This window comes from Atractosteus spatula, chromosome 8 (assembly GCF_055471065.1).
Source record: "Atractosteus spatula isolate fAtrSpa1 chromosome 8, fAtrSpa1.hap1, whole genome shotgun sequence".
In the NCBI taxonomy this organism is placed as follows: Eukaryota; Metazoa; Chordata; class Actinopteri; order Semionotiformes; family Lepisosteidae; genus Atractosteus; species Atractosteus spatula.
In genome coordinates, this window is record NC_142713.1 from 46851501 (window position 1) to 46873836 (window position 22336).

Here is a 22336-nt window from a genome sequence, read left to right on the forward strand (position 1 = left end):
GGTAAACACATCATTGTCCACCTCTGACACATGAACAGCTATTTTATTCTTCCTCTGATCCTCTTGTGATTCACTGATTTGCAACACACAGGGGAGACAGAAGGAGAAAAGAAAAAGAGATGTGAAACTAAAAGGCACTTTTTTAGCATGAATCCTAACGGAAGCCTCTTTCATGCGTGATTCCGCGAATACACAATCATCAGCTTTAAACAGAGAATGCTTATTTTTGGATTAAATAAAAAAAAACACAGAGGTTAAGTAGGAGCAGTATATTCAAATCCTTTGGATAAATACGACACATTTCTCTTCTTCAAATATTCCTAAGCTTGTCGTTTGAAGACTAGTGGATAATTGGGAATGTTCCAGCAATGGTTATCTTGCTTCACCTTTCATTCACTTTCAAACACGTTCAAGTTCACAGCAGACCTCTGCCATAACACTGCTGTAAGCAACACAGCAGAGATCTAATGCAAACAACAGTACTGAAGGATACTCACCATAAGCGTATTTCATGGTGCAAAAGAGTTTGGGGTTACCCAAGTCTTGCTCTTTACATTCACATTTTTCTATAAAAAAAGAAAAGAATTATTAAAAGATCCTATTTTATTTCGAGGCCCTTTTTACAGCTACAGCGGTTTGTGAAGTTTTAAGGCAAAACAAGGGTGGCATCTAGAAAGTGACACCTGCATACTTCTGCTCACATATTGAAAAATGTTTGTCTTACTATTAAAAGATTTGGTTCCAGTTTGCTTACTGTAATTTGTTAATTATTAATAAGCACATCTCACAATATTTTACCAAAAAGGCTGAATGCTTCAGGTGTTTAGTAGTGGACATTGAATTACTGATGTACATGGAAGCCTTTTTATTGTAGTGGATTACCAAAAACAAAAGAAACACACACAAAACAGAAAAAAAACAAATAATCAGCAATAATGCCAAGTGTCAACAGTTGGTTTTCCTTTTACCACAACCCCCACAGTTCAGTAAAAAAAAAGATGACTAATTATCATTGCATGTGGTTTCAGCTTCCTGAGATTAAAGACTCATCAAAAGTGCTACACCACAGGTTCACATAATACTGTGTGATAACATCAATAAAGCACTTCCAGGTACTGCTACACATCTGAATACTGTTAAATAGCTTTCAAATAGCTTCCTGTTAAGAGATCTTATGAAACCTGAACAAAAACCAACCTAAAACATGTCATTAACAGTGCTCACATACTGTACTTTATATTATGTACAGTATATATAGTATTACATTGTTCTGGGTTTCATTTTCCAATGTAGACACATTGCAGTAGCTTCTGAGAAGCACTATAGTTTGCTCCACTTCGACTCTGCTATTCACTGGTGACATAAGCCGGCCAGAAAGGAAATGAACCTTGACAGGCAGACTGATGACTGACTTGAGGTCATGTGCTACTTGAAATGCTCCACAGTCTGTGAAATCTTAACCTCAGTTGTGTAGCCTGGGCTTTTAACTCCAATTAAGCTTATGAATTTTTAATCCCTACATGCATCATTCATTACTGTCAGTGCCGGATTTCCCATTAGGCATTGTAGGCACAGTGCCCAGGGCCCACGAACTAACGAAAAACGAGCTGAAACACCATGCTTGCGATTGACTCTAGGTGCCCCAAATCAATAATCACACGCTATCTAGCAGCTGTTCTAGAAACCAGAAGTATCGCAGTGATGGTCGCTCGACTCGCTCCATCAATCACGTGGTTTAGCATTAGAAGAGTTTAAAGTTCATCATGTCAATCGACGTAATTCAATTGGTGTTCACCCCTCTTTTTGCACATTTCGGAGTGAAAGTGCCTAGAGCCTATGAACACCAAAATCCTGCCCTGATTACTGTTGCAATACTTTTAATGTGTCCATTGTTTCTGATGGTTTAAAAATACAGTACACCCAATATGGGGGCCTTGGGGAAATCCGTCTCATCAAGCACAGTGGTGAGTGATCATGCACTTTGAAAATGAGTGGAAACGAGACTGAACACACCTGAGTAATGCAGAGCTGAGAACAGTTCATCACCCCTCCAGTTCCACGCAGACTCGCTCTCGTTGAAGGGAGATGGGAAATCGCCTCTTTGATACACATCCACGTCTGAGCTATGATTTGAAACGGATATTGAAGATTAAAAAAAAACTGTCAGAATGATTTTTCAAGGGCCCTGGGTGCAATTCTGTGTGGAGTTTGAACTTTATGTTCTGCCCATGTTCGCCTGGGTTTCCTCCAGTTTCTCTGGTTTGTCCCCACAGTCCAAAGACTTTAGTAGGGTAACAAGCTTCTGGAAAATATTGGCCCTGGTGTAAGTGTGTGTGTGCGTGTGTCTTTGTGTGCCCTGTGATGGACTGGCATCTCATCCAGGGTGTATCCTGCCTTGTACCCATTGCTTGCTGGAATAGGCTCCAGCTCGCCTTCGACCCTGTTTGGATACAAGTTAGATGGATGATTCCCTCAGACGGCATCTGGTTCAGTTCCACACTAATTCACCTTCAGGAGAAAATCCCCAGTTAGGCAGTGGGAAGAAACCTATGTGAACACAGGCAGAACATACAAACCCCATGCAGATAGAATCCCAGGTCCAGAATTGAACACATGGTCCCAGAACTGTGAGGAAACAATGCTAACCCCTGCTCCAATATACTGCAGCATAGTCAAATAAAATCTAAGATACTGCTTCAGGCTGAGGTAGGTGACAATAGAGGGGTCTCTATAAGAATTTAGACACAACACTTAAGTAGTGTCAATATCTCCACTTCCTAGAGCTTCAAACCAAAGGATGTTGACTTAGTTGTGCTGGGTGTGAAACACACTGATCAAAAGAATCACCCTGGTTTACCTTAGTTAATTACTTTCTGGGTAAATGATTAAGTGCCAATCAACAGTCCAGAAAGACACCTTACAAGATCAGATGAAGACAGTGAAGAGAAGAAAAGAAAGAGGAAAAAGAAGGGCAGACCACAAGCGTGAGAGGGGACAGGAGCAGATGGAACTCGAGACTTGTGCCAGGCGAGAGTACCTATATCCGAAAAAAAAGCGATTGGAGCTTAGTATTTGAATCTTGCTAAGAAAGCATACGGTTCTGTGTTATTATTCCTCTTTTCAGCGAAAACTGTGCCAGAGAACAAATAATTCACATGCCTCTTATTATACCAACCGCTCAGACATATTCTTGGGGAAATCCTTACAATTTGGGGATTATGATTATTTACTTTAGTGACTATTTTCATAACCCCCTATTTGTAACAACATTGAAGAACAAACCGCATAATGCACAAGTCTATCTAATCAAAGTCAAAGAATACTAGACACCATCTGTGCATCTGTGATTTTGCTTTTAATGTGAGAACAGACAAAGAAATGCGAGCAAAGTTACCTTACCTGGACACACAGTCGCCGGTGAAGGGGTCACAGCTGCCAGCACAGTCACACGGTCGGCAGCCATAGTCTCCAAATCCCCAATAGCCTACCATGCATCTATCACAGTGTGGGCCCCCCACTCCCGGCTTGCAGACACATTCGCCATTGCTGGGGTCACACAGGGACACCCCACTGAGGTGGAAGGGCACTGAGCCAACAGGGTGGCAGGCACACGCTGCAGATCAAAGACAGCAACAATCAGGATGCAGCCCTTCTTTTTATTAATCTTCCCGCGTATAAAGAGCTAAACCTGCTGTACAGTCATGTGAAGCCTGGCAGTATAGTGGCTCCCTCATTTCACATTTTACTGGAAATATAAACGATCACTGACTGGCATGAGACAGAGAATGCAAGCAAGACATCGCATCTCCTTCGATGGATTGTAGCCTTTTTGGATTATTATTATTATTATTCATATTGATCTCAGAAGACAAAGGCCTTCCTTTGTTTATGTTATCAGAACATGGTATTGCATCACCCACAAAGAAGAAAAGGACCTTTAAAATGCAGATAACACATCTGTAAATGAATCAGGCAAACATTTTACAACTGAGAAGGTTGTCAAGCTTGTGAAAAGCCTTCCAAGTAAACAATCCATTACCCTGATTTCTACCTGGATCAAATCATTTTTCTTACAGTCCAGCCCTTCATTGTGCTCTTTCCGCAAATATACTCAGCGAAACAGGGACAATGATAACCAATGTTATATGTCAAAGAGTCTTGTTATGTCAATGAAGTTAGCTGATGCCATGACAGCCAAAAGTCTCTATTTTCTTAAAAGTACATAATGATCACTAAAAAGACATACCTTTAAATCTGAAATATTACCAAATGGTGAAAAATACTGGTAGCCCTAAAACTGGGCAGTCTTGGTGGTGGAGGGCTGGTGTGTCTGCAGGTTTTCTAGGTCTCTTAAAAGCAGTGACACCAGGAGAATGGTATTAAACCTGTGCTGTTAAAAACAACTTGTTTAGGCAGCTAAGAGCTGATGTCAGAATGAAAGCCTATAAACACATCCAGAGATCGATCCCCGAACAGGGTATTGAAAAAGGTTGCCATTTTCATTGTGTAGAAATTCTATAAATAGAAGTCATTTTTATACATATATATAAAAGATGCTTAGCAAGTTAATTTCTATTTCTAAGTTCTTAATCTACAGATTTGGCTTCTTGGAAGTTCTACTGTCAGCTTAAGTTTAATAGTACTACAGATAAAGCTGATACTTTTGCTTCATGTAGATAATTCTCAAAAGTGTTCTAAAAGATGTGAGAAAGGAGACAGTTACAGTATAAAGTCAGATAAAGTTGGCATTAATCTCTCCTTCTCACATCATAATTCATAATAAAACTTATTGTACAGAGATAAAGATAATTGTATGCTATAAAGTATTATAAGCATTGCAGTTGTAATTAGCCTAAGGGAATTACTACTTGGAAAGGAATATAAAGACTTTCTTGTCTTTCTACTTCATTTAAAGTAGGTCTTTGTATACATGTAGAGAAAACATGTTAAATATTCACACCTTTCAGTGAATCCAAGACTATCTTACTGTTACTATCTACTGCAGACAAGGTCATTCCTAATATCTAATCGGGATGTCTTTGCAGATCGCAACAGGAGCAATATATACACCTTCTTTCTCAGGTTGGCAAAGACTAGAGCATGACAAAATCCACCCGCCATCCAGGCATGCTACTGTTCACTTCCAGAAAGAAAACGTAGAATAAATAGTTTTTTTGCCTCTACTTCCTTCCATGGCTTAGTAATCACTTTTACAGATACACAATGCAAATCTGAGAATGTAATACAATTCCCAAACCATTTTTCTCTTCTTATTTTTACCCCCTTAGTCACACTCTTTGGAATACTTGCAGGAGATCAGTGACAGGTAAGCTACAGAGAAAAATTGGCATCATGCAGTGCCGAGCCAATGCTGAAATAAGTGTTTTGCGCAAGCCAGAATTTATCTTACCCCGTGTTATGGTCGGCACACTCTGGTTTCTACTATGAGCAGCTCTGTTCAGCCTTCACACACCTGCCAGTCAAACACACAGGCAAGCACCGTGACTCTTCCAAGACCTCAGCTACACCTGGCTGCGTGTCAGCAGAATGAAAAATAGAACTGGGCTTCATCCCCGACTCATGTCATGGCTCAGGTCTGATTAATACTGTATTTTAACAAGTGATACTGGCAGACCAGACACCAGCTCCTTAAAGATCTTTTACACTTCAGGATGAGTACTAAGCAGTGTGGGCCTACACTGTTACATCTCAGGAATACTGACAGGTCCTAGAAAAATGACAGCTCTGTACTATCTCCTTACACGTGACAGAACTGTAGTATGTTAACTTCTGTTTACAACAGAAAAGACAAAAAATAATTTCACGTGAACTATGTAATGTAATAACATTTTACTATTTGGCAAACATAAGAATGGAAAATATATTTTCGTCCTTGTATTTTACCCATACCGGTCTATTCCTAAAGCAAATGTTTAAGGTGGTGTTTTAACGTAAGCTGGGGGCATGCCACCTTGTCCTACAATTTCCGTAGGATTTAAAAATGTGGGACAGTTGTAGAAGCCAATATCCTGGTTTCCTTCAAGAAATGGCTGGATGAGATCTTTTGCATCAATTAACTACTAACTACCAAATGGGCTGGATTTGTAACCATTCATATGCTGCTGCATTTCTTGTAAGAACCCTTTTTAGAAAAGGACACATTGTTCTTGTTTGTTAAAACCACTCTGCAAATATTTTCTTTATGATAAAATAAAACATTTTAGAGAATGTTTTATGATGTAAACACTCCTCCTGAGAGATATTATTTTCTAAAAGGTCAGAATTTTATTTTTCATTTCCAGGAGTCACTATTTGAGTTGTAATCTTTAGAGAGATAAAAGGGTAGCTAACTGGCTATCAAAAATAAAATTTTCCTCCTAGAATAACAGTGCTGTAATCCAGACACACAGACGTTAAGTACAATATCTGTAAGGTTGTCATTTATACAAATTTCATTCTGTTCCCAAATGCTTGATAAGACTTATCAGCTTTTATCACGATGGAATGCAGCTCATAAGGCAAATCTGCTACAAGTAAATTCTTTCTTAAATATTTTAAGCCTGACAAGTAACCCAAACAAGGTTTGTTGAACCAGCGCTTATATAAGAAGTAATCACTGCATATATTAGAATACAGAACATTAGAAGCGGGAATATCTCCATTTTTAAATGAATGCAAAGTACTCTGATATCAGATAATGAGAAAAGCCCTGCAAAATCGGTGTTGCACTAGTCCTAAGTTCAAGACAGTCATTTTATTAAAGGTTGGTTGTAAGTAAAGCATGCAACTCTAATAGTCTAATAGTACTTTTAAGTCATCACTGCTGTGTAAGTTTAAAAAGAATGCTGAGTTGTTGTAAATTGTGTCATACACACATCACTTATTTTAATTATTCGGAGCCTAGAGTGAAACATGAAGGCAAACACACCGCGATCCTTGTCTGTTTTAAATGAACCTTGCCTTATGCTTGACTGGACAGGTTTTCCAATATGTGCGTACATCTCTGAGCACAGTGGCAAGCATGTAGAATGTACAGTATAACAACATGTGCAAGAGAAAACCAACACAACAAATCCAAGAAACACAGAGAACAGAAAATTCTCAAACATTCAGCGGTTTGTGAAAACTGGAGTGTGTAGTTTGAATCCGGTCTCCTGTGCTGATTTTCAGGGCAGCATTCAAGTGCTTTCTCTGTTCTCAGAGCTGCATGAGAATATCCTTTTGCTCAATTGAAATCAAATTGCACATTCGCTGTGCCCAGTTTAAATAAATTAACACAAGCGATTGGCGCCTCTCTCTATAGATTCCCTGATTACATTTGCTTTTGTTCTCCTGAATCAAATGGATGTCTGGAAACCTCGGCACTTGTTAATACCCTGAATGCGCAGCCGAAAGCTGTCAAAGAGAGAAAGAAGCAACTGCATTTCAAACCTAGAGAAAATGCTAAAATAAAAGAGCTGGTCTTGCAACATTAGACTGCACTGTTTCTCGGCAGAAAGCCGAGTCCTAAAGAGAACAAGACAACACCAGTACTACTCCTGTAAACAGCATGGAATGTGGTAAAAGAAATTTATCAGAAGTTCAAAAACCCTTCTATGATACTTACAGACTTATAAAAAAAGGCTCAGCCATTAAGACCAGCAGATTATATCAGGAATGTAAACAGAAAGTACCTCCTAGCCCTTTAATTCTTTCTTTTATTATATCTTTTCAGTTTGTTTAAAAAAATGTATTTTCTCAAACTGGCTATCTAACAGTAGTAGATTCAACACCGCTTTGAAGAAGAAAGGAGGAACTAATAACAAATAAATGATATAAACATATTTTGGGTTAGAAACCATTGTGTTCACCATAAAATATGACTATTTTAGACTAAATGGCAGCATAATATTTACTGATTAGTATTTTATCCAATCTCATTTGGAAGTCCCAGGCTGGAATTTTATATTATATATTGATCATGGCAGAATCCTGGACAGTGGGCACACATGCAAGTGATCAAGAAAGAAATCAATCAGGGACATGGACTCTGTTTTGATTTTGCAGAGGCTGCTCTGCATGAAATGTCCATTAGCACCCAGAAAGCGTGAGGAAAGACCTCCGCTTGGGATCCATACAAAAACCACCATTCAGAATCTTTTCTATAAATCAGAGGGAAGAAATGAGCAGGCAAACGCATTCAGTTAAAATTAGGAGTAACAACAGAAATATTGACAAAGAGAATCACGCATAGGAATTCAAAAAGGGGCGTATTGGTATGTAAATGAGCCATTTGAGATGTCCGTTCAAGTGTATTCTCCGATTGAAATTTAAAACGGGAACAGCAGAATCTTTGTTAGAACGACCTCAAATACCCAAATTCCCAGTTCTTGAGAATTACTATTAGGAGAACACATTGGACCACTGCACGAATTCTCCCTGGAACTCTTGTCTTGAACCTTTAATATTAACCCACTCAGCTTAATGCTGAAGCTTGGGACAAAAACACAAGCTTCTCATATACTTTCTCGTTTGTTTCAGAAACACTTTAGCGCATGCCAAAGATTCCATCTGGAAATACGTAGCATATACACTGTAATTTTAAATTAAAAGCCAGCAGCACCTTTAAAAGGGTAAATAGTTGTTAAATAAAGCAAAGTACATCATAGTAATAAAATAATCCTTAATATAATACCCTAGGATTAGCTGCCCAAGGTCAAATTGGCACAATGCAAAATCAGAGAGGCTTGGGGAAGGTAGAAAGATTTAGGAATATACATACTTAACACATTGCATAAAGTTACATAGAATAATACACATGTTTCTATCCAGGATGCAGGGTGTCTAAGCACAGAGCCTAACAGCTTTGGCTGAACTCAGCAGCTTCAACAGCGAAGTCAAATCAGAATACCTAACAATCTTATTCTGTAGTTGTGGATAAAGCTTTTTATCAGTTTTCAAAATAATCTGCATTCTACTGTATATGGAATTCTCTGCAGGACTGAAAAAAAAAATCAAATATTAAGTATGCAAACTAAACCTGATTTATAAAACAAATTTTACAAACTGACTTTGCAGCTGAATGTCCTATTTGAAAACGTGTTTTTATTTTAATGATATCCTCATTCATATCTTGAATGAATCAGAATATTGGCTAGGATCGTTTGTGACATACTGTCATTGCTCATCGTTTGCAAATTGTATGCAGGTTTCTGCTCAAGGCGTTAAATCCCTGGGCCTTTCAGTTTTTTTGTTCCCCCGCTGAAGCTTGCACAGAGACAGCAGAAAGAAAAAGAAATCTTTCACAGTTAAAGAACAGGAATTATTCAATATTACAGTAGGAACACGCGTGCTGTGAGTGAAGTAAATCTTAATCTCGCCTGCCTAACATAGTTCAGGATTACAAAGTTGACTTGACAGAGAGATGTCAAAATCACAATGGTAACTGCTACCGGAGAGAACCTCTCTTGCTACTCTCATCACTCTACATTCACCTGCTTTTTGGATAGGTTTTCTAAATTGTAATTCACAGAAACAAAAAAAAAACAGCCTCCCCTTTAATCAAATACTTCAGTCTAAATTGTAAATAAATTTGGTTGCTCCCTCTATGATCTGTCTGTGTTTTAAACTGGCTTCTGTCTGTGTCTTTAGAATATGTTAGCTATCCTAGTGTATTTAGGCCCCAGCTATCACAGAACGTGTATTTACATCCATAACACACCAGGTGTCTACAATAAAAAAAAATATTTGTGAATAAAAGAGCCTTAACGATTGTTTTAATAACTCCAAATAAAAGATTCTTTGGAATCTAGACAAGTGTTCTTCATTCTTACCGATGATGAATCAATCTGCTGTTTCCGGACTCTGCAGAATGGTGAGTCACATTTGAAAAATTGTGTTTTGTTAAATGTTTGTGATTCTCTTCCTGTTTTTATCCTTCTCTTGGCTTGCCATTATATTCTGGTTACTCATGTGGTCAGGTGCCCATCAGTATTGCATAAACTGACTTGTGCTGGCTTGTTCCCTGAAAACCTGTGGAATTTCACACAGGGGAATCTCTAGCTCTGTGTTGTTTATTGGCCCAGCTCCAGTCTAGACGGCTGACACTTCTCATGATCCTTCTTAAAACACAGCCATTGCTAATACACCTCTCTCTGTTAGGTCACTGTATGGGCATACTCTATGGAGGGGGCGCCATTCCTAAAATGAGCTTTCCTCTCCCAAAAATTTTTAAAAAATGAGCCTGTGCAAGATAAAGAATAACCACACGTGCTGCGTAATGATCAGTATTCCCTAACTTTACGAGGTGACATAACTAATCTTATGTTAAATATTATTTGCTTACATAGCAAGATCGTACCAGAACCTGATTGTTGCCTCCATGACCCCCTTATCTTGTAGTTTAACTACCCCTCCTTATTTGGTCACCATAATAATAGCTAAGTATCTTCATTCAAACTGGCACAAAGAAATAAAGATTTAGGTTTAGAAATCCTATATTTTTGTAGTTCCCAAATTAAAGATGTTAACGCTTTTGAGGAAAAAAGTCAATAGCAACCTGAAAGACCTTTTGGATTTACCTGTAAACAACTGAAGCGCTGCATCCCAACATGTAATGTCATCCATACTATCTTAGAGGGACTCTGTCTCTGGTAAGCTTGTTCTGAGATATTAACATTGAGGATTTCTTGTGAACAATAAGATTGTGACCCCAATCTTTAGCAACCATAAAGCAAAAACTCTAATGCTGTTTTACAGAAACAATTGTACCCTGACCTCATAGTACAATACACCAACTAGAAGCAAATAAAATCCTCACAATCTTCCGATTGCTATCATACAGCAATCAATAATAACAACAACAATAATAATAATATCATAACAACAATAATAATAACAACAACAAAAGCAACAACAACAAAAATAATAATGAATAATTCCTTACACTTATATAGCACTTTTCTGGACATTCCATATAGAGCTCTACAGGTAATGGGGACTCCACTCCACCACCACCAGTGCGCAGCATCCACCTGGATGATGCAACAGCAGCCACAGTGCACCAGTACACTCTCCACACCCCAGCTCTCAGAGGGGAGGAGAACACAGTGATGAAGGAAACTCATAGAGGGGGATTAGTAGGAGGCCATAATTGGTAAGGGTCAATGGGAAATTTGGCCAGGACACCGGAGTACACCCCTACTCTTATTGAGAAACACCCTGGGATTTTTAATGACCACAGAGAATCAGGACCTCGGTTTTACATCTCATCCAACGGATGCCTTTTTACAGTATAGTGTCCACGTCACTATACTGGGGCATTAGGACCCACATAGACCGCAGGGTGAGCACCCCCTACTGGTCCTACTAACACCTCGTCCAACTGCAACCGTAGTTTTTCCCAGGAGGTCTCCCATCCAGGTACTGACCAGGCTCACACCTGCTGAGCTTCAGTGGGCTGCTGGTTATGAGCTGCAGGATGATATAGCTGTTGCAGGGCTGGTGCAGGAGTTGAATATGCCTCCCTTTTGGAGTGGAGTGTCCAGAAAAGCACTATATAAGTGTAAGCAATTACTATTAATGATTTTTTAACACGACAGGCCTACTTCCACGCCAATGCAAGTCACCAGGAAAAAGGCCGGACTGCGGGGCCAAGCGGCTCTTACGGGTGCAGGAGTCAGGGGCGGAGAAGGGCCGGTGTGGGTCTCTGTAGAAGCCGCTCTTGCAGCGCTGGCAGTTCTGGCCCTCGGTGTTGTGCCGGCAGTGGTCGCACACCCCTCCGCTGCGCTGTCCCGAGGCTAGCCACACAGCCCAGTCAAAGTGACAGCTGTCCGAGTGGCCGTGACACTTGCACTCTACATCAAATGGGGAGGGGGGGGGGGGAGTGGGAGACAAAGCCAGTCAGTATGCTGGACCGACAAAGCAGAAATAATTAGGCCTCTTCCTTTCCACCTTTTATCTTGCTGCCTTCTTGCAGATTCCGAGCTTATAGGTTTATAGGCCCCGTGTAATTAGGGTAAGCGGAACAGAAAGCTATTAACTGTCGTCAGGTCCGATTATTCTCGCTCCACGGCTTGCATATCCCTTTCGGACATGCAGAAAAAGAGATGCCTTTGGTCAGCTCTTAACAAGGGAACTGGGTCTGTTTAAAAACAAAGATCCATAGGCCGGCACCTAATTTCCAACAGGTTTGTCCATTTTTCATTGCTTTTGCTCATTTATTTTTTTAAACCGGTTTGTCGCCCGAATCTTTTATTCAGACAGGCACTACACAAAATGTTAAAACGAGAGACTAGGCCATCATAACAAAAATAATATATTAGATAATGCATATTGTATGTAGATTAGTTCAGGTGGGGAGCTGCGTCAGCATGCATAGGCAGCAAAGGAACAAATAATAGGTTTATTCTATGCTGAAAAAAAGAAGAAAGAAAACACAATGTTTCAGTCAAGCTCACACCTGAAGAAGGCTCCACAGCCAAAATGTTGTGTTTTCTTTCTTCTCTTTTCAGCACGGAATAAACCTATTACCTATTCCTTTGTATGTAAAGTGTTTAATATGGTGGCATGTTAATGACATGGAATGGAGACAGCATAATTATGGTTGATTACAGCTTTAATGACTTACTGCTAACGAGAAAGTTACAAAAATCAAAAACAAAGAATCTCATGAATGATTTTTACATTTTTAATTTAACCAAAGTAATGTTATTTCCCTTGTAAAGGCGTGAGCTTATCACTAATAAAGACATATAACCAGTCTTGAGCTCCTTTTGTTGCAAACACTACTTTTGACATAATGTGTCATACAACCTAGAAAGAACACGAAGATTATTTCATTTATTCACACTGTAAAGCTTCAGACAAGCAATGTTTAGAACAAGGGTCTGACTGCTGCTATGATTTAAGTTCTACTTGATGTCTTTACCACCTGATTAAGCGATAGAGCATGTACATCTTTTACTCATGTGCACCATAGATCAAACACAAATTATGAATGTACTTTTCTGCACAATGAGTGCAATAACAAACCAGTGTACCTCAGCAGTATATGGAGTTTTTAATGAAAGTTCGGGAGGAATGAAGGCAGCTGAACTCATTCGACACAGCTGCTGCAATTCCCACTAATTCTGACGTAAAGCAACCGGTCTCCATATACAGTATACCAAACGTCACCCTCTCCTCTTCCTCGTTCGTTTTCTGCATCCCTCCTCCACCCCCTCTCCACCTTTGCAGCTGCCCAGTTGGTCGCGTGGGGGTCCTATCCTCCCCGTCCAACAGGCGGGGGGTTGGCCCTCAGCCAAGCAGGTTAAGCCAAGTCTTCACATCCCAATAAACGATTCTAATTTCTCCCAAACGTTCGGCTGCTTTCATTCCTCGTGAAACACATTTTAACGGTGAGAAACATGTGGCAACACAAATTAGAAATTGTGGTCAGTTTCGCTGAAGCTTTTTGAGATGATTCGATAGGTTACTGCCTTTACCAAGGGTTTCAGGCTTACAAAACCGAGCACATCGTATTTGTATTTCAGTTTCAAGGTGTTTCTCTCCATATGAGCTAGAGAAGCAGCTGGGGGATCTGAAACAGCACCCATGCCTTACAAAAACCCTTCTAAAACATTCCAGAGATCTAACAGAACAATCATCATTGGTGACAAACTGTTCACCGTTTAGACATGTTAGGACCAATGATATTATTCTTTTTAAATCCCCATTTCTTCTTCACATCATACAGTAAAAAAATAATAAGTGTGCATAAAGATTGGCTCTTTTAAACTCTTTTTGAGTTTCTAGAACTCTTGGGAAATCAGTATTAATAAACCCAATATAATAGCAATAATCATTACTAAGTAAGAGCATTTTTTCACAATATATTCTGAGCAAAATGTGAATATTTCTGTACATGCAATATAGATGGCAAATGATTGCACCTGCCCTGCAAAAATGATGAAATTCAATAATTTTTTCAGTTCAACTTCAGAATGACAGAAAATATCAATCTATTGTACTTAAGAAATCCCAGTGCACAGAAGAAAGATCAGAACAGATTCAAATAACATACTAAAGTGGAAAAACTTGCAAAGTGGTTCTCTCTAGATCCCACAGTACCTGAGCTATGAGTGAGTAAAAGGCTTTCTCTGAATCTTTACGAGCTAAGTTAGAAGTTAAGCAAAGACTGGTGTTTAAACACATCAGGTAATGAGCAGTAAAGGGTGCCTAGATGCTCTTTTACTTAATGAAAATACTGGTGTTTTACATAATACAAATAGAATGAAACATACTTTAGTTATGGATGAATACAGAGGCATGTCCAGTAAGTCAACGTTACTTACTTTTACATTCATGTGGAGCCCCAGTCAGTCCGTCAGCAGGCACCCAGGGCTGGTCATTGTACAGAGGGGCGCAGCGCTCACAGTGATCACCTGCTGTATTGTGCTTGCAAATGCACTTTCCATGGACCTGGTGGACAACGGGCAACAGGGTTGGTGTGATTAAGAAACGCTGGCGAGGTTTCTTACTTCGTGTGGTTAAATATTTTACAGTCATGGAAAGCAAAACGAGTTCAAGATATCAACATGCCCATAAAAACATGTTCCACAAAAGGTTTTTAGATTTTAAAGTGTACAAAGTGAATGCATTTGCTTTCTGTCACTACTGTAAAATAAGCCGTTCCATTTCAGCTCACTTCCATGGTGTTCCCAGGATCAACGCACTGTGCTTACACAACATGATTAAAGAATTATTCGCTGACCTCTGTAAACTACAGTTAAGCTCTCAACACAGTAAATCCCTTCGTGCAAATATTTGTTAACACTTTCTGAGTATTAAAAAGACATGTCTTCAAAACCCATAGTAACCAGCCCCTAAACCTTGAGGAAACCCACACAGACACAACAGCATTGAAAGAACATTCCACAAATCGAACGTTAGGAAAGCAGAGGGCTCTGGGAGTATTTTTAACAAAGTAACCCTGAGAAGCTCTCTCAAGTTCAGTTACTTATAGCTGGTGAGGATAAGTGCAAAGAAATCTTTCTAAATTTGGAACCAGGGAAAACAAGACCTTCAGCTTCTAAGTCCCAGATGAGTGGCTGTAGTTCAGGACAGTCTCATTGCAAATCACTGAATAAAAATGTACAGTGTCTTTCTACGGTATAACAGGTAATACTGGTGTATACTGTATTTAAAGAACATGCATCACGCACTAGGAAAGAGATATTAAAATTATCAGAGCCAAAAGAAACCTACTGATAAGAATCAAGTCCTAATTGCTACCACATTTTCATTAAATGACATAAACAAAACAACATGTACGAGTGATGAAACAAGCCATTAAGAACTCAGAGGCAGCGGCTGGCAGAGATCCAGCTGTTACTGTCCACAGCACCTACATTAATTACAAAACACATTTACAAGTTGGTAGGAGAAGATTAGCCAAAACAGCTGGTTCAGTTTCTCTGCTCTTCCCTTGCTTTTGCAATCAGACAGTGGCTCTAGTCTTCAGCGATGGACAAACGGGTGACGGGTTTCAGTCTAGACAAAAGATTATGCTCGGCACTGTTTTGGGGTCACACACATTGGCCTTAAAGAAAGAGGAAGTTCTAAATTAGGTCTTCTTCAGCCTGGGAATGCGGATGACTAGTTCTTCAACAAAGAGCCGCTTTCAAATGACTGCTTCCAAAAGAGCTCAAAACAGCAAAATTATTAATGTTATTATTGTAGTCATTTTCCCTCCACAATGTATATTTACACATGACTGCTGATTTGTTTTACTGAGCAACCATCTCAAAGCACTTGTGAGTAAGGAACAACTCCTTATTGTGTGCATGAGCTCATAGCTTTTTAGTATGGCTTAAGAAAATAAAGCTGGAGCAAAGGAAAATAAGCCTTAGAAGTAAATGCAATAAGTCACCTAAAAGAACAGAGGAAGAGGAAGGCTTGCACAAAAGAAAATGAGTCATATTTTGAGCAGTGGAGTAAATGAGTTAAGAATTATAGAAACCTAAAGCAAATCTTGGCTAAACTAAAGCTAAAAAGCAAGGAAATGCATCATGGGTAAAGATTATGTCTAGAAAACATTTTGGACAACAAAAGCCTGCTTTCACCACAAATCAATCTTGCACTTATTCAATGGAAAACATTTCCAGAGCACGCCTCAATCTTCAGTGTTTACAAAGTTTTAATCTTTCAGACGATCCCCTTCTTGTTATCGTTGTTTGGGTTATGCAGATTTTACAATCCTGTGGTGAACAAAACAGACTGCACAGGGCAGAACCACTTTCTATAACATCTTCCACATCACAATTTAGGAGTGAGTCATATATAAATCCACAGACAGATATATTTTTCTAAGTCATATCGGCAGTGGCTACAATGTAATTAACGCACATGGACTGGCTTTGTCATATGGCACACTAGGTGAACTTAATTTAAGCATTGTTACATCTTCCCTGTCCAGTCTTTCAAAAAAATGCTCTCCATTTCAGGTCCTATTTCTTTAAATAGGAAAGATTTGAAAAAAAAAAACTACCAGAAATACAACCTAGGTTTGTAAGGCTTTTAATTCCAATGTGTTCCAAATTGTAATCCAAAATGTGACTGACTGAGACTATCAATTAAAGATTGAAGTTATGTTATCAGTGCTGAATAATAATAATAATAATAATAATAATAATAATAATAATAATAATAAAATGTTCTTTCTTTGAATTGCTCATGCAACACATTATTTAGCTGCCAGTACACTTCATTAACAAGTTTACATTCTAAATGTGTTCTTTATCTGATCATCTGGAGACCAGTGGTCTCTTGCTGTATTTACTAGATTAGGTTAGCCACTCTTTCTGCTCACTTCATATCAATTAACAACATTCATAGCCTCTCACTTAAATATGATAAGACAAAGCAGCACAGTTAGCAGAGCATCATTTTTACGTTTGCAGGAATCATTCAAGTACCTATCTGATACCGTCCATGGGGTATCCATGCACAAGTCATTTATATGCCCAAGACTAACTCTTTGTTCTCTAATCCCTAATACTTCTTGTCTGAAAGCGCAGCTTCTCTTTAGGCTTGCCAAAGACATAACGCTGTCTTTGTCGTTGACTGCAAACAACTCGTATTTCTTTTTATTTCTGGAATCAAACACCATGAGGATGACATTCATTGAGCAGTAGTGGCTAGGACTCTGAACACAAAACTAGAGGGTTGTGGGATTAAATGCCAGGTGGGGCCCTGTGAATTTCTGATGGAGAAAGGCTTGTTATTTACCAACCTGGTATCTTCATTAAAACAAATTCAATAAATGCATATGAAAGTAAGTTGCTATGGATAAAACCATCTATAAAACCAATTACACCCATTGGGATGAATAAAGTATTCTGAATTGAAGTGAGTTAAATTGAATATGTTAATAAGAATAATAGATCAAACAAAAAAAACACTTCTCTTTGTCAGCGGTCAGCTGAAAATGTCAGTGGTTTATCATCCTGGTTATTTTTTTATATGTTTTCTGTCAATGTGCCATGTTTTTTTCTCCAACATGTACACATTAGGAGGGTGTTTATCCTAACATGGCATATCAAATCTCTAGAAACGGGCAGATCTCTGCTTATATTCTGCAGATATTCTGGACTTGAGTAGGTTAAATTTAGGATTGAAATTAAGACAATTCAAACCAGAGTCCAGTATCAATCCAGCAGAAAAATACAGTCAGAGGTACTTGTCTTAATTCAGATGAAAGTGAGGCAAAGAATGTCTCCAGGAAGCTAAAGGAAAATAAATACAACACAGCCTCTGGTAAAAAGCAAATGGACTGAGACAGTCACTTACAGTATGAATTTAAGCACTTGGTCCTACATACAACCATCACATAAGCAGCAGAAGCTGGGGAGATTTTTAGTTCATATAACATAAAAATTCAGCAAACTTGCTGACCTATTGGGACAGACAGACAGACCAGACAAAGTTTAAACAGAAGGCTTACATTAGAGCTATCTGGGGTCAAGGTGCTCAGTCAGAGCACAGGTTGAGCCCACATGTGCCGACATGGGCTGTGTCATCATTGGATAACGGTGACTAGGATCAGCCAAAGAGCTGTTGGAGGTGTGGGGGCTTGAACCAAGCAGGCTGACAAGCAGGGACTCCCTGGGACTGGATGGGTGCAGGTGAGCTTGCGGTGAGCTTTGCAAGAGATGCATTATTCCTCTGGTCGGCACTGCCTTTCCTGTACACACAGCTTGCAGTAAGCGCACACGTCTAGCAGATCAACAATGTGCTTGCTGGAGGAGTACGTGTACGGGGCTTGTGCCCTCCACACGCTGGCGCCGGTCTCACCCCAGTGACGACTGACGAGTCCCAAGACGGACAGCGTGAAAAGAAAAGGTCACTGTGCCTTCTAAATCTGGGGGAGGGGGCGTCGGTGAGGACACATGTCATACCTATCTGGGAAATGGCATACCACACCACACATGATGCGGATTAAGGAGCAAACTCTAGCCTGCGTGTCTCTAAGAGGTGGGAGGAAACCTGAGCAGCCCACAAAAATTCAGAGAAGATGCAAGCTCCATATATATGCCTGAGAACAGAACAGAACCCACTGCGATAAGGCAGCGGAGCTACCACCAACCACCACCCAGGACCTTACTGAAATGACAAATACGCAGGCAATCTGCTAACACTTTTTAGCTGCTGCTTTTTCCCCTCTCATCCTGGAATGACCTCCCCCCCATTATTTAAAGTGAAATACAGACGGCACTTTGCAGTTTTTCTTTAATTTTAAAACGGTTTATCTGCACTGACAGCTGCGTAAACCTCTTTTTACAAAAATGACAAGAGAAACCCACAGAAGCAGACAGAGGTAGGTGAAAGGCTGTAACTGCTAAAGGCACATGAAATGTTAGACAGATTAAGAAGTCACTTAACCCTAAAACATACGCAGCACGACGGGGGCACTCTTCAGAGCCGTGCCTGAACCCATTCAGGCAGAAATGCACATTGTCTGTACACAGCAGCGTGCTGATGTGGTTCACCAGGGAAATATGGGAGGGGAAAGGTTAATAAGTATCGAAATGTCAGGTCAAGAAGGTCAGCCCTCCACCTTTTGCAGAGATGGGCAAGGCTCATGAAGGGGATTGGGAACACACAATTGCTGAATTTCATACCTTTCCCCACGTAGCAACAGATACCCAGAGGGACAATCGTTCAAAACAAACTGAAAATGACATTTAAGACACTCCAAAGGTGAACTAACAGTCGGTGTACAGACTAAAGACCAATTATTACTCAATAAACTGACTAAAAGGGCCCATACTATACATACTAGATGTTAAACTTGTATGGTAAAACACACTTTCTCACCAAAGATTTAGTCACCATGGACAGTATGTGGCAAATTACACCTTATCTCTCCTGCCTATGAAGTTCCTGCTCAGTACTGGCCTTTAGCGGATTATATACTAATTCTGGGAGGTTTGCAAAACAGCCAAGAAACCAGTTCAAGTAGTAGTAGAAATGCTGTATAGTAGAACAGTTAGGTGCAGAGCAGGGGAAAAGTTAAAATTTCTCTTTTTTTTAATTACTGGTAATTAATTTAATTTAGGATACACTAAATTAGCATGAAAATGACTCTCAAACACTGGAAATGAACATCTATTTCAAAGCAAAGTAGAAGTGAATTTACTACAGTACCATACATCTCACTTCACAGACCTACAAACAGCGCAGTACAACCTGAAGCACCATGTAAAACTGAATGAACAACTTGCTGATTTGTCGATTTTAAATCCTCAGCAATCTACCGATTAGCTTGGAATATGAAATCCTTCCACACATGTAAAATCAGGTGAAGTGAGGATACACAGGGGCACAAGTGGAAATGCAGAGAAAAACCTTGAGCAGGAGGAACATCTTTACCTAGAGGGATGCGGGAGAATGGAACAAGCTAGCCAATCATGTTGTTGAACCTGATACCCTGGTTTCTTTCAAGAAATGGCTGGATGACATCATAGGATCAATTAACAATCAAATATTAAATGGGCCAAATAGCCTTATCTCGTTTATAACCGTCCTTAAGTTCTTATTACAGAATACAGGTATATATTATTAACTGTGTGGAGATACTGTTCACTTATAACTGAAAAGCCACTGTGGACAAAGGGCTCTACCAGAAAAAAACCCATTTCAGAAGGATCAGGGCAGACTGGGTCATGTGGTACAGAGAAAAGCACTTCGAGTCCAGGCTGAGCCATTAACTACGCCTGACAAATGAACAGTGGAGAAATGATGTGTGCCGGAGTGCCATTCGTTGGCAGCGGCAGCAGGCCAGGTTGTTTAAATACACAGCAGTCACAAATTGCGAAGGGGCAGAAGAAAGTGAGTCGGTTCAACCAGTCAAGGCACTGGCCTGAGCACGGGTGGGGATCCAGGCGTCCTGCGATCCAGGTGATCGCTACCGTGATCAGAAATTCTCCCGTCAACGCAACATAGTTTGCAGAGCGCTGCCGAGAGTAGGGTGGGCTTAGCCAGCAAAATCACAGCGAGTGGCGGTTTAGGGGCAGGGTGCTCTTTGATGCCACTGTCATAACAACCGCCTTGCTACAAGAGGCTGGTGAAGGCCCCCTCCTCGTTTGTAAATAGGCACTAAAGAGACAACAAGGTTTTTCCTTGGCTCCGCTCACCACATGCTGCGTCCTCTCCCTGACTGGCCGGTGTCCCTCCGCGGGCACACAGTGGTCTGCGTGGCCGTTGCAGAAGCAGCTGCCCTTCACGATGAAGTCGTAGATGGCGTAGTGCGCCAGGTGCTGGGGCTTCACGTCCGGGTGTTTGTCCTGGCAGGGGCACGGCTGGCGCTTCAGAAGCTGCACCCGGATGTTGGTCACCTTCAGCTGCTCCTGCGCCTCGGCGCTGTAGGGGTTCAGGGTGTGCCACGGGGGCAGCGCTCGGAAGATCACCTGCGGGGAGACGGGGGGGAGGAGGGCGCCGTCAGCAAGTACTGCAGTGCAGGGTCATTTGGTCCCAAGGACACAAATGTTTTTTTTATTATTACTGCAGATACTAATTAATAATAGAAACACTATACTATAAACAGGTGCCGTCCTTCGGATGAGATGTAAAACCGAGGTCCTGACTCTCTGTGGTCATTACAAATCCCAGGGCGTTTCTCGAAAAGAGTAGGGGTGTAACCCTGGTGTCCTGGCCAAATTTCCCATTGGCCCTTACCAATCATGGCCTCCTAATAATCCCTGTCTATGAATTGGCTCCATCACTCTGCTCTCCTCCCCACTGAGAGCTGGTGTGTGGTGAGCATACTGTGCTCTATGGCTGCCGTTGCATCATCCAGGTGGGGCTGCACATTGGTGGTGGTGGAGGGGAGTCCCCATTACCTGTAAAGCGCTTTGAGTGGGGTGTCCAGAAAAGCGCTACATAAGTGTAAGCAATTATTATTATTATTATTATTAAATAGTTTTATTATGTTCTTTAAAATATATGATTAATATCCATACATTTTACCTGCTGCTCCATAATACCAAAATACATAGATTAAAGAGCTTTCAGTTAACCGTTGGGGTGCATCTTTTTATTTATGTTATTGATCAGTATTTTGTGCGCTGTAAACATTTTTACCTTCATTATGAGTGTCTTTTAAAATATCATAACAGTTGTGAGCCCGTCTCGAAACATGTGTCTTGTGTCCAGCACAACACAAAACGGGGCACGACCGATGTATGCAGGTCAAGACAGGTGACACCGATACACTGGAGCTGGGCAGGCTATATTGGTCCCAAGACACACATGTAGCTGTGGTCCATGGGGAGCTTCATCAATGAGCAGCACCTGTAAATCCACACTGCAAGCACATATCTCTACACTTCAGAACTTTTCATTTCTGTTGCAGTTTGGACAACTGGAATCCCACCAAAATGAAATCATTCAGATTGTATCCGTCATTAATACCATTATAAAGCAAGCTCCCTTCTAAAAATGACCTACTGTGTGCCAGAGAGTAAGCAAGCGTGTAAGAGAGTAAGCATTTACAAAGTGATGAGCAGAAGAGGGCGAGATTAGGGTTTCATCTCCTCCACAACCTTTGATTTAACACCAGTATTTGACATAAGCATCTGCTCTTCTTCTGTTTTCTGCCACATACAAAAGTTCCTGAACTTTATTTCTATCACATCCTTTTGGCAACGAGAAGACAAACATTAAAAAGCTATCAAAACTAATCCAACCAAAGTCAGTCCAGATCAATTAGGAAGTAATAATTATAAGTTAAAAAACCCACAGGGAAATGAAACCCAAAAGGATCCAAAGAATAACATTTGATTATCAACAGTTTACTTGCCTTGCCTGCACAGGCAGG

General features: G+C 40.3%; 1 protein-coding gene across 2 annotated transcripts in view; it reads right to left on the minus strand.

Moving 5' to 3' along the window:
- The window catches only part of ntn4 (netrin 4), a 32926-nt gene that overhangs the window by 3143 nt on the left and 7447 nt on the right, over nucleotides 1–22336 (minus strand). For both annotated transcript variants that reach the window (XM_088924093.1, XM_088924092.1), the window contains exons 4-9: nucleotides 20655–20927; nucleotides 14313–14439; nucleotides 11646–11834; nucleotides 3400–3613; nucleotides 2014–2123; nucleotides 498–566 (exon numbers count right to left, since the gene is read on the minus strand). In XM_088924093.1, the coding sequence (XP_088780219.1) occupies nucleotides 498–566; nucleotides 2014–2123; nucleotides 3400–3613; nucleotides 11646–11834; nucleotides 14313–14439; nucleotides 20655–20927 (982 nt within the window). The remainder of the gene's footprint in view (nucleotides 1–497; nucleotides 567–2013; nucleotides 2124–3399; nucleotides 3614–11645; nucleotides 11835–14312; nucleotides 14440–20654; nucleotides 20928–22336) is intronic.